Source organism: Antennarius striatus, chromosome 1, assembly GCF_040054535.1.
Source record: "Antennarius striatus isolate MH-2024 chromosome 1, ASM4005453v1, whole genome shotgun sequence".
Classification (NCBI taxonomy): domain Eukaryota; kingdom Metazoa; phylum Chordata; class Actinopteri; order Lophiiformes; family Antennariidae; genus Antennarius; species Antennarius striatus.
Window position 1 is genome coordinate 20,494,084 of NC_090776.1, and position 13,186 is coordinate 20,507,269.

Below are 13,186 nucleotides of genomic sequence, written 5' to 3' on the forward strand. Positions count from 1 at the left end.
TGTGAGAAGGAGAGAAGTTTGAACCAGGATCTTTGTAAAAAAAAATGTAACTGTGAGGAAGAGTTATACTTGAATAAAACTTTCAATAAATTAGTTGTCATTATCCTTAACAAGCTAAAAAAATTGGTGCATGTTCATAGTGGAGCTCCTCACCAACACAGACTGGAGTGTTCCTGGACCAGCATCTAGACATACAGGCTTTATGTCATGTGCAGCCAGCATGACAATGGAAGACCACCAGTAGGTCTCTGTATTGGAAAAAAGTCTGTTCTCCAGTGTCTAGGAGAATGGCATCCCTCAGCTCCACACACTGTGGACAGTTTGACAATGAATGTCTGCACATTGCTTCCAACAGGACATGAGAATGAATCTAAAGTACCTGGAGGACTGCCCTGCAGAAAAACAGAAATCTCATCTCAGCTCCGTCTCAAGATAAAACAACAAACGAAGTTCATGGGATGGGAGTTAAAGGACACAAAGTGTGTGTGTGTGTGTGTGTGGGGGGGGGTCGATTGTGACTGTGCAGATGTGAGGAAGTTAGAGAGGAAGGCGAAGTGCTGCAAAATACTCACAGATGATAGAAGTTTCTTGTTACCTTTACTTATTGCACACACAACTTTATTTTTTAAATACTATTTTTTTCTCTTATATTAAGAAAATAAACTATATGGATGTCCTTGTAGGGGGGGTGCTAAAACCCCATTGATTGTGTGTGTGTGTGTGTGTGTGTGTGTGTGTGTGTGTGTGTGTGTGAGTGTATGTTCCTCTGTTAGTTTACCTCGTTCACAAAAATAATGTGTGATTCCTCTCATTCTTTTGAGGATTTAAGATCCTGTATCACTCCAACTGTACAAAATCTATTCCAGAGTTTCTGAAGTCTACAACTTGTCAAAGAGGGCATTTATACCAAATCTATATAAAACCACACTAATAGCATATACACACAGTATTTTTTAGTTAAATTCTAAAGTTATTGGATTTTCCTGTTTGCGAAAAATACATTGGAAAATTGAGTTGAGACAAGATAATTTTCAACAATAAATATAAGTCCTAACTCCTATCACATTAATTTTATTTAATTTAAATTAAAATCAGCGCAGTGGGTTCTGTTTGGATTCCTTGGTTTTGTCCCACCTCCAAAAACATGAAATTTAGATGAATTTGTTATTCAAAATTGTAAGTAGGTATGAGTGAGAGCATACATGGTTGTCTTTCTTTTGTGTGGCCCTGTGATGAGCTGGCGTCTAATCCGGGGTGTGCCCCACCTCTTGCCCATAGTCAGAAGCATTTATGTTTTTTAAAGTGTTTAATTGTTCAAAATCTGGATTTCCAGTGTAACAACTTTAGAAATACTGAAATATTTAATTTTTCATTACTCTTCTTTCCTACTTCCTTTAATTTATCTGCTCATCATTCAGCTCCAACAATATAATCTCTCATGAATACTTCTGTCCACACGTCTTTCCATTAAGTGTTTGATCCTTGTTGTCCAGTTTGTGGACCACTCTGAAGGCCTCTAAGAACTCAGTGAAGTCTATGCTGCCATCCTTGTTGAAGTCGATACTTCGGGCCAGGTCATCAATGGCTCTGTCGTTGATGTCCACCCCCAGGTGAGCGCTGAAATGACGCCAGGTGTGACGAAACTCCTCGATGGAGATAAGACCTGAACATTTTCAGGACGCACCACGTTACTGAACTTCAAGCAACGACTATAGACATTATTTAGAGTGACACATCAACTACACAGACACCCACGGTTTCGTTTTGTTTTTTTTACCTGAATGATCTTTGTCTATAATGTTGAATATTATCTCAATGTCTGTCCTGTATCTGAACAGGGTTTCAGCCAAGTTTGGAGTGACCTAAGTGGAGATAAGTGTAAATTAATAAACAGGAAATAGCCGTATTTAATAGCAGAGGTGGTAGAATGTCAACTATTACTCCAAAAGTAAAAGGGGAAATTCTGATTTTATAAGTAGAAGAACCAGAAGGACTTATTTCATATTGCAAATTAATAATTGTGTTTAAAATATGATCAGTATCTAATCTGGATACAACCATTTCTGTAAGTTATATACTAGTATATTACAAGATACACACACACGCACGCACGCACACACAAACACACACACACACACACGCACGCACGCACGCACGCACGCACGCACGCACGCACGCACGCACGCACACACACACACACACACACACAATGTAAATACTGTATAAGTTTATTATAAGAATAATATAACATACTGGAGTGTGCATTCTTAATTTCCCTTGGGGGATTATAACAGTATATAAAATTTTATAAAAATTTTAAAATATAGAATTAAATATTCTTGATACAGCCTGTGCACAAATAAAAACACAACAACAAAGATATCTTGGATGGAGTTACTCTCGAAGCTGAATTATGCACATAATGCATGAGAATCTCATGGTTCTTTGTTAGATAATATTAGATAGACTTTATTAGATATTAGATGGTGACGACTTATATTTTTGACCATTGTGAGATAAATATTAGATAGATATTAGATGTTGTGATATTAGATAGTTGTGATAGTTGTGATATTAGATAGATTTTGTGATATTAGATAGATATTAGATATTGTGATATTAGATAGTGACACCTTACATTGTAAGAAGGATGTACCTTACCCACCATATGGGCCTCCTGCTAATTTTCACTTGCACTTTTTATTTTTATTTGTTATTTTATTTTATTTTAATTTTATACTGTTTATACTGTTTATCATCAAGGAAAGTAGAAACAAATCTCCCTTTAAAATGAAAAAAAAAATCAAATACTAAGAGACCTAAAAGCCAGCATGTGCCGTTCCTTTCCACCCTTTCACCCAATTTAACCTGAGACAGAGTCATCCCGGGTTCCATATCCTCGAAGCAGGACTGGTACTCCACACTGCCATCGGGTGCCAAACGAGCTAAATGTGGACGCAGAGTTCTCCAGGGCAGGTCCAGCCTCAGCACAGACTCCAACACCAGAGCCCATTCACTGACTGACACAACACCTGACAGCAGATGTAATTCAGTGTTATTCATTTATATCATAGACTTGGAAATGGTATGAGTAGAATTTACCGGTGTTATTCTGGTCGTACTGCTGGAAGCCTGACATCAGCTCAGAACGATGGGTGAACAGTTTCTCCTTCAGGGCTCTGAGAGCTGAGCCTTCAGCAGCTTGTACCCTGCAGACACATACATGCAAATAACAGTCATGAGGAGATTTCTTCTAAATCAAATTTAATAAAATTTAAAAAAAAAATCAATTTAGAAGTCATTAGCGGAACCCTGCTTAGTAACAGAAAAGCAGACAAAATCCAGTGAATAACTTATCATTTCAGCACTGATGGTTAGTCAGGTACATAATCCACCAACTCACACACACTGGACACACAACATACCTCTGTGTCAGGGTGAGTTTGCGTGTTATGCGGCTGACTTGGTATTGATAGAAGCGAGGGACCAGCTCTTTTCCTATTTTGATGTACGCTCCACGGTTGCTTCCCTCCTCATAATAGTTTGACGCTGAGAAGATGGTGATCACCTGCAGAACACCGATGCATTTTTGTCTCCAGACTCAAACATTTAGAAATATTTGGACAATTCAAAGTGGTTTACTGCCTCATGCCCACCTGTCCACCATGACAGAGCTCATAGCCCTCCTGCTTGCACTCATGGGAGCGGATGAGGAGCTGGAGCCCATGGTGGAGCAGCAGTTTCTGGGTGACATCAGGGCCGAAGTAGCAGCCTCCTCCTCTGAATGTGTTTGGACTACAGCCTTTGTGGGATTTAGGATCACTCCATAATACATCCACAATCTGCAGGTCAGCAAATAAAACAGCTCATTACATCTCAAACGGTATCATTTCTTTTCCGCTGAATTCACTCCTCTGACCTGCTTCCATTCTTGCTCATGTTGTGGATTTGCAGGATGGGGAACTGAGGAGAGAGAGTGCAGGAAAGGCGCTTGGAGGACATCGACAGTGTGAGGCAGGCTGGGTGAAAGGAGGACCGGATGAGGCATAATGTGAGATGGAGAGGATAGAGAGCAGAGAGAGGACGAGGATGACGAGGAGGAGGAAGAAGTGGCACTGGACGTGACACTGTCTTGTCGAGTTAGCCCGCAGCGTCTCTTTCTGCAGAAAATGGGGGAAGATGAGAGGAAGCCTTATTGCATCAATATCTGTGATCATGTGTGCTGCTGTCAGACCTCTGGGTCAGGGCTCTCTGGTTCTTGCTGTGGATGTGACTACAGCTGGCATCATTGGTCGATCTCATTCTTGTAACCTGACTGCTTGACTGACTGATGTTCGGCTGCTCCAAGCTGCTTCTGGGAAACCTCAAGGCCGATTTCACCTGGGATACATTTTAATAAAGGTTAAAATTTGTCCAATCGGCCAAAATCTATTGCAGTTAAAATAATCTGGATAGATGGAGGTGGGTTTTCACTGACCTTGCACCTCTCTATGGTGTTAAGGTAGTCCAGGTCAGTCTGGTCTGAAATCCCTCCATGAACAATCAGAATCTTCCCATCAATGACCGTCGCAATGGGCAGAAGGCTGAAAACATCCTGAAACAGCTGGAGGATCTCATAGCCGTGACGCTGCCGACAATCATGATAAAGATCACTTTAAAAAGCATAGGTTAACACGTTCATTTTGGTATGCTTGTGGCAACACCATAGAATAAGACAGAATGTCGAAGACAGCAGTGTTCCATGCTTCAATAGTCAGTTAGTAAAGGAAATATGATTAAAAAAACAAAAACAAAACAATAAAATGAATAGATAAATAAAAATAAATAATAATGATAATAAAATAATATGGACTTTATGGCATTTTTGGTCCTCTTGGTTAATAAATGGTTCATTCACACTAAGAGAGAAATCAGCAGTCAGCAATTAAATACTTCAACCTGCAGAACGTTCACCAAAGCCCTGTAAATCATAAAAGCAGGCTAATGATATGTCTGGACTTTACTGTACCTTGTACTTCTGCATGACTTCTTTTGTGAACCCATATCTGAAAATATAAAAGAATAAAAATCATAGATATTGTAATTTTATTACCTCTACTAACCCGAGATGGATAAATATTACATATCAATCTTCATCTGCCTCTCACCAACCTCAGGTTCATTATGTGATCTTCATGGTTCCCTCGGTTCAGGTGCATGTGGTCCGGGTAGAGGAGAAGGTAAGCAAACAGGAGCACGACCACTTCAAGTGACTTTTTTCCTCGGTCCACAAAGTCCCCATTGAACACGTACGGAGTCTCAGCAGAAGGAAGACCATTCTCAACAGCAGCAATATCAAAAGCACATAGTAAGTATGGAGTCTTGCATTTAAACGAATAATACAAGACAGAATATGTATTTTTACCTTATAAAATATCAGAAGTAAATCATCAAGGTGTCCGTGAAGATCACCTGTCCCACAAAGCAAAAAATCAGAGGGTGGAGAACAGGATCCTAGTTTTCATTTCAAAACAGGACGAGGAATTTTTCCACCTCGATCACAGAACAAAAAGTGTTTTTTGTTATGATCGCAAGTATTCTTGAGTTTTAATGAGATGCAAAACTGAAAGAGGAGACAATCGTGGAAGAGAGTCAAGTGCCTGATCAGTGTGCAAACAAGAGCTCCTATCTTGAAACACTGCCAAAAAGACAGAGTCAACTGTACCAAAAACACATCTGCAGACATCATTGAGCCTCACAAAGTGAGCGGGTCATTCATTTATCAATTTCCAGACTGTGTTGTGTGATGAAGTAGGTGCAAAATCATGATTGCAATAAATTATTATGACAGGACTGGAACTTTTTTGCTCTCCTTTGCACTGTGTGCTGAAAATAACTTTCACTCTAAAAAGTAATAAGTAGGTCAGTGTCACCCACCACATATTGTTATCTCTTTGGTGTATGACGTTGACAAGTGGGTGATGTTGGGCATCTGTTTCAGGAGCTTTTTGGTCTTGTATAGTAGCTGCAGAACATACCTGGCATGGAGAGTCTATGTGGGAGAAAATGAACAATTTCCCAAAAATCTAAACCAGACAATCAAATGTACGGTTCAAAAAGGACAACTGATGATTGTTCTGACCTTTTGTTCTTTAAATGCACTGAGTAGAGCATTTGTGTCAGAGACAGAGAGAGGAAATGATAGTCGGGGTCCAGTGTACGACTCTGGAACAGGGATCAAGTTGTAAAATGTATCTTCATCTAAAGTGGGGTCGACCACTGGATCCATCAGCTTTGAGATCAAGTCTGGAAAAAACAAGTAGAACAGCAGCAGTCTGAGGTCAGTCTAAGGTCAGTCTAAGGTCATTCTAAGGTCATTCTCTTCATCTATTGCTTATCCAGCAAATGCCCTTGCCTCTTGTGTTCAGCCTTTAGTACTGCTTGTGCACAACTGAACTCAAACATCAACAGCATATATCAAAATTCACATTTGCCTAGACTAAAAAAAATAAATAAAAAACAACAACAATAAAAAAGACAAATTAAAAGGAAGGCCTTCATGAGCCATGTGTGAAATTTAAGTGATTTCCATTCATTGGTCTGTTTGAGGAGATATAGAGACCAATCCTCCTCAGACCTTTAATGTGTGGAGACAAAGACAGACAAGAGTAACCTTATAAGTCCTTATGATGGGGCCTGAAAAGCATCTTGAAGCCTTTCACAGCTCTATCTGATTACTGCCATGTTTGTAACAAAATGACATTAACACCATTAAGAATCAACCCACCTATAAACTATACTAAAAATATCTTATATACGGATTCTAACTTGTAGATCCTCCTAGTAAACAGCTTAACACAGACCACATCCGGCGTTGTGTAACCTCACTGATGGATTAAAAGGGCACTTCAATATGCTAATGAAAACTGATGGCTACTAATTTATGCAAACAAACAAGGCATGGACAGACATCTACCTACGGGCCTATTCCTCTTTTGTCTCCTCCCCTCTTAGAGTCTATTAAATGTCCTCTATTCACACAAAAACAGATGTTGCATTCAATCAATACAGGGAACAATATCTGGCCTCTTTGCATTGCTTCTGTTAGCTCCATGTAAACCCCATGGAGAAGAACTACTGCTGCTGTTCAACAATGAGGACGGACCTAAGGATTATATAATCGATGGAGTGTTATGCTTTTGAGCTGGATGAGTGGGTCAATACATCCTTAAGCTCCAGCTGTGTCAGTGTAGCACACCAACATATTCACATTCACTGAAGTTACTAAGCAACAGGACACACACAAATGCTTTTTAAAAAAAATACAAACCAAAATACTGTATGATGAAAAAATGGGTTAAAAAAATGCATCAACCTATATGAAGTGTTTCCCAATCCCCAAATATTCAGCACTCACTGATAAATACTTGCCTTTAACATATGATTTAAATTATTTAGATTTAATTTAATTTGGGGAAAATGACTCACAGTAGAACCATAATTTAAATATTGCATGGATGTATGTGTGAGACAGTGAAAACCTTACATGCACTGTGTAACATAAATAGAATAAAGTTGCTGCCCACATTGAAATTGCATTAGAAATGATTGTGAGAGCGTTCCGTTCATTTCATACCAATTTATTTTAACAACATATCAGTGTTTTGGCTCCTAACCTGGTCCGTTTCCATTCAGCTGGGTGAAGTTGTCGAGCATAAAACTGAAGAAACTGGAGAGCTGAGGAAGAAAAAACAAGACGTGTTTTATAAATGTGAAATGAAACATGAGTATTTACGTTTTTCTGAGGATCACCTGTAGCTGGTCCTGTTCACCAGCATACTCAATGGACTGGAATATGTTCCAGGTGTATCTGCGTCTCATCTCCAGACGAGCCATGTAGCGGCGGTACCATCGCTGGATCAGAACGGCAGACTTTATGGCTATGACAAAAAAAAAGGCTATTAAATTTAACTTGTGACAATATCTGCAGTCACATATACACAGCACATGAATATGTTATTTCACTGTTCTATTAAAGGTGATTTATGCAACTACAAAACACCAGAAGCATTTCTTTATATAAACTGAAACTGATTCTGCTGGAAGCACAGATGAACATTAATAAATTGTGTAAAATGTAAAAATGCACACAAGTATTAGCACACATGGGTGGATGCACAAGCCACAGGTTGATCTGGAGATGGGCTGTCTTACTCAGAACTGGACTGGGAGGCTTGATAGTGTCATCTGTGAGGAGAAAAACTACAATTCAGCATAAGAAAAAGGTCATGGAATCAAAATAATACACACACAGTCACAAGCACACATATAGGAAGAGAGCTAACAAGTCACAAGGGAGATCATAAGCAACCGTGGGACTGGAAAAGCTACGCAAATTAAATGAGCTTTGAGGAGAAGCAGCTCTCATTAAAGAAGAGAAGACAGTCGGCGCAGAGATGCAAAGCTCCATCTGTCAAACAACTGGGCTGTGTGCGCAACAAGTGTGATAGATTTACAGCTGCATAATTAACTATTATCAGATTCATACCTTCACGGTGTGACACTGATTGATGTAAAATACAATTACAATAATACTGTTAACGACACAGGACTTTCAAAATAATATAACAAACCTTCACAGAGGAGATTGATGACATAAAAACACCAGACCTCTAGTAAAATGAATGATTCTTCATCTTTAATTTTTGACAAATGAATAATCCTGTCAATAACTCATTTTTTTCCAAATTATTTTATTTATTATAACATTATTTACCCAGTTATTATCATGTTAAGTCCATAAATTATTATTTTTTAAATACTGATCACATTTTATCTAAGATCACATCTTGAAATGCCCTTTTTTGTCCAAAACATAACGATTTTGAAATACAACCCTCGATTGCAAAAAAAACCCCTGAAAAATAAAACGTGCAGAAAAAATGAAATCAGTCTGATAACTTTGTGTTTGACTTCATTGATTTCATTATTTTGTGAATGCATCCTTATTTTTGTCTCATGATTTCTGTTGCTGGTCCACGGACAACAACCTTTTTGAAGTTTCTATATAACCATTGAAGTGGTTTTTGTTGCAGAGAGACCAATTAATTAAAGGAATATTTGTTGACTATTAGTTTTAACATGGAAAGACAGGACCATAGATATTTGAGTGCCAGTTTCAAACTGGAGGCATCAGGGTGTGTAAACTCTACATGTTATTTGTGCAATCTCAAAGCATGTGTGTTCTAAGATAGCGCTCTAATGAGCATCCAACACTTATGGCCTATTTGTGCTGGTCTAATCCACACCCCAGGTGTCCTAATGTGGTTGCTCTAATTTGAACATGTGTTTTTTTCACACCTTTCCCCACGTCTGATTGGTCCAGATATCAACATTTTTATGCTGACAGGGCAAAGAAGACATTAGTGAGTCCTGAATGTGCCAATACCACAATTACCTGTCTCCACTCTTTTGCCTTGTGTCTCCGTAGCAACAGAGGCACCACATCCCATGATGACTAACAAGAAAGAGCCAGCGTCACATCGGTCAGTTTTTCCCAAGCTGGCAGCAGTGGGTCACATCTGGCTGGGGAGGTGTGACTGTTCCAGTGACACCTGAGGCGTGAGGAGACATTTACTGAAGGAGAGAATCGTCCCACGTCCAGTGAAGGCATCGCTGGTACGCACTCCAGATCCAAACCGCCTGAACTGTCACAAAACCCCACCCATCGCTACCCATCCCTCTTCTAGAAGAGAACTGAATGATAATAAAATTCATATTGTATATTTTATGTAAATTAAAAATAGTAGATTGGATTCCGTTAAAAATAATGTTCATTAACACAATCATGTGGAGTCCACTGTAACAAATGTAGCCATGGTATTAGCTGACCTGACATTCATAAGGACGTGTCCACTGTCTCATGTTATTCCTGTTCTCTCCCCCACTCCTTCAACAAACAGACTATTTATAGGATGTACAGTTGGAATATAAAGGAAATTCAATAAATTCAAAATCTCAACAAAAAAATATTGAGTTTGAGCAGTAAGGCTATTACAAAAACTTACTTGATGAGAATAAGTTTTCATTTCTCATTAATGAATAATGACTTTTGCAAGCCCACTTCTTTGATGCCCCAAAGTTCATGTTATATCTGCAACAAAGAAAGTAAAACAATGTTAATTCAAGTAATTCAATGTTAATTCAAGCTCTAGTTTAAGTTGATTTTACTGTCCTGCTCATAGTCAGCAGTTCTGATCAGCTGATCAGCTGCTGTCCATTTAAACATGACTATTTCTGCGCTTCTTCCATGCTGCCCAGCGCCTCCCCACCAAAACCCACGTTCAGCAGCGCCATCAACCACCACCACCCATTTCTATATACGTTATGTTGCATATTCTGCAATATATGGCTGTTGTTCAAAACAGATGCCATTGAATTTCCTCCTGTGCTCGTGTATTACGTATATGCGTCCCACGGCTCCTACCTGCAGCCTGACGCATCCGCGCCATCAGGAAATCATGAAGGGAATAAACGATCCATGCAAAATGAACAACACCAACAGAACCGACGGGGTCTTATTCCATGTCTTCTGAAGTTCTGAACTGGAAAGAGTAAAAAACCGTGTCTGCGGAGGAGATGGGAGTGGGAGGAGGAGGTGAGCGCGCAGACGGGAGGCGGAATCACGACGCAGAGGGGGGAGAAGAGGAAGACCCGGTGACGCACGACGGCTAGGAGGAGTTTGTTTTGTTTTGTTTTGTTTGTTTGCTTGTTTGTTTGTTTGTATAAACAGAATAAATCAGTTTTGAAAAAGTTTCAAGGTCTGGATTGAAGACAAGAATCTGAAGTGTTGACAGGATTACCACCAGCATGCCCCATTTACTGAAATTTAGGAATTATATCTTTGCCATGTCTGCAACTATCACTTTATTTATTATTTGTTTTCCTTTTACTCTGTTTTGAATTATTATCAGCCAAACTAAACAGGTAGATATTAAATGTATTCATCCAGAGTCGAATGATCAAATGTTTTAGTTTAACAAGAACCAGTAATGAAAATTCCCTCAAAACTATTCAGAACTAGCACATTGGAGGGTTTGGGGCAGATTTATAAATTTTTGTCCGGTATTTGATTTATTTTAATGATAATCCTAGAATTAAAAGTCCTTAATATTGTCAAAAGCTTTTATTCTGTTATTTCCCCTTTGAGGGGAGTGGAATCCTCTGTTGTATCCTGTTGATGGTTGAAATCCATTACTGGATGATATCAAGGCAAAGTCAGTAACACGTAAAACAATAAAAATTCATTGATTAATGGAACATGACACCAGACTACCTATTTACCATTAAACTTCTCATTGAAGCCTGTAGCTCTGATCCATGTTTTCCTAAGTGTTCCCCTCTATAGCTTCTGGTCTGTGTTCATGTCCCAGTTCACCCCTCACCCGTACAAAGACAAAGAGATGACCAGAACTACAAACAGATTGTTTTATGGCTTTATGGCTATTCTGAGTGTTATCCAGACAATTGATGTTAATAGGAGCATTTATACTTTCATGCAGCTACAGTGAGAAAAAACATGTCATCAGTTAATTGTGATGAAGCCCTTTATCAATTGAAAATCCCTGACAGCTCTTGGCTCTGCCCCTTTCCTCTGTTCATATCACTGTGAATTGAATTTTGTTAATTACTTTTTTAATGGAATAAGAAATTGTTGAAAACATTACTGTCTACCTAGGATGAAATTATGTCTATTAGGAATCACACAGGAAGCTGTCACTGGTGCCGGGTCTCAGGGGACTCTTAACTGGTCCCGCAAGCCGAGAAGGGAGAGTCATTAGGATGAAGGATCCCACCGAGAGTCTCTGCCGCAGGAGATCCTCTTCTGGAACCCCCCTCCTCTGGACTGGGCTTTGGGCCCATTTAGACAATATTAAAGAATATGGATGCACAAGGAACCTTTCATCCATGCATATTATAATACTGCATTTTGTTTTCATTCTTATATAAATCATTTGTTGAGAGTATTGGTTTTAAAGCTCCAAGTTGTGTATGTTATCTATATTAGTATAGTTTATCCAAAAGCAAATTGCACTAATCAATTAAATCTAGCAATGCTGTAGCTAAAAATATCCGTTTTACATTTTGAATGTAGAGCCAACCCTTTTGAACTTCACTTACACATACTGTACTGTCAATTTATTGGGGATGGCAAACAGATAAGAAGAGTCTGACCGCAGCAGAAAAGTTATAAATTGGTAAAATGAGCTCACTCATTTGAAGAGCATCACATCTAAGCCATGATTTAAATCATTTTAAAGACTTCTAAATCAGGAATTAGCAACCAAAACCTGTTACATCTTAAACATTTCTTTCAGGTGCTCAAGTTGTTGAAAATGTGGTTTTAAAATGCTTAAATGATCAGGTCTTGTTGCAAGGATCCAATTGCTGATGTTTGTATTATGCATGTGTGTGAAGTAACAAGGCAACAGAAGAATTAAAAATAAAATCTTTAATTATAAAGTTGATTAAAAAAAAATTATCTTCCAGCTCTTCACGCTGCAGTTCTTGTATGAATCTGTTGATGCACCACGGTGACAGCAGCCCTGATTTCCTGCAGAGTCATGACTTTTAGTCGGTTGGTCACTGACAGCCGGGAAGCCTCTGTGCTCACCAGTCTGAGCAGGACTGGTTTAGGAAAATGAAGTCGACTGGTTAGGAAGTCTGGAGTCCACATCCCGCCTGGAGTGACCTGCAGAAGAAATACATGTTAAGTTTCCAAATCCAAAACCCGTGATCCAATAAAAAATGTGTCTAAAAAAAGTTTTAGACACATCCACAGCTGTTCTAACCTCTTTGTGTGCTTTGTAGAGGAGAGCGGTGTGAGCTCGAGTCTTCTTCTTTGTCCGTGAAGAAATCCTGTGAGACATTTGGATGGGGGCTTTCATCTTCAAGGGTCGATTTAGTCGTAAATACACAAGAAGTCAGCTTTCTCAGAAGGTCAACAAGAATGAGAGCAGGAACAGAAAACTTTGTCTGAAGAGTGTAAATGATTCTGATTAAAAGCAGCTTGGCTTTCAGTTGTCCTAATTACTTTCATCCAGCAGGTTTGCAAAAAATTCAGCTGCAGGTGGCGGTGCATTGTAGTGTGATTGTGTCATGATCTACAATCTGAAGCATGAAATAACTAAAAACAGCTTTATCAACT

General features: G+C 39.0%; 1 protein-coding gene across 2 annotated transcripts; it reads right to left on the reverse strand.

Moving 5' to 3' along the window:
- Window positions 1-1,196: 1,196 nt before the first annotated feature.
- On the reverse strand, window positions 1,197-10,622 carry ppef1 (protein phosphatase, EF-hand calcium binding domain 1). 2 transcript variants are annotated; one of them, XM_068316527.1, is made up of 20 exons: window positions 10,466-10,622; window positions 10,047-10,132; window positions 9,437-9,593; window positions 8,194-8,226; window positions 7,792-7,919; window positions 7,656-7,716; window positions 6,122-6,285; window positions 5,917-6,031; window positions 5,405-5,451; window positions 5,152-5,318; window positions 5,009-5,045; window positions 4,478-4,627; window positions 4,235-4,380; window positions 3,920-4,160; window positions 3,657-3,842; window positions 3,426-3,568; window positions 3,103-3,209; window positions 2,869-3,032; window positions 1,778-1,862; window positions 1,197-1,663 (listed from the first exon to the last, which is right to left on the reverse strand). In XM_068316527.1, exons 3-20 carry the CDS (start codon window positions 9,489-9,491, stop codon window positions 1,437-1,439), a joined length of 2,256 nt encoding a protein of 751 aa, XP_068172628.1. In that variant the 5' UTR covers window positions 9,492-9,593; window positions 10,047-10,132; window positions 10,466-10,622; the 3' UTR covers window positions 1,197-1,436. The 2 variants fall into 2 exon arrangements, with proteins under 2 accessions (XP_068172628.1, XP_068172636.1); XM_068316535.1 differs by lacking the exons at window positions 9,437-9,593; window positions 10,047-10,132; window positions 10,466-10,622 and having other exon boundaries at window positions 8,145-8,230.
- Window positions 10,623-13,186: the final 2,564 nt, after the last annotated feature.

Coding starts and splice junctions, on each gene's coding strand:
- ppef1 (XM_068316527.1), bottom strand. CDS start 9,491: ATGGGATGTGGTGCCTCTGTTGCTACGGAGACACAAGGCAAAAGAGTG. Junction 3,033..3,102: donor GTACGACCAGAATAACACCG/GTAAATTCTACT, acceptor ATCTGCTGTCAG/GTGTTGTGTCAGTCAGTGAA. Junction 1,863..2,868: donor CCGGGATGACTCTGTCTCAG/GTTAAATTGGGT, acceptor ATCTCCACTTAG/GTCACTCCAAACTTGGCTGA.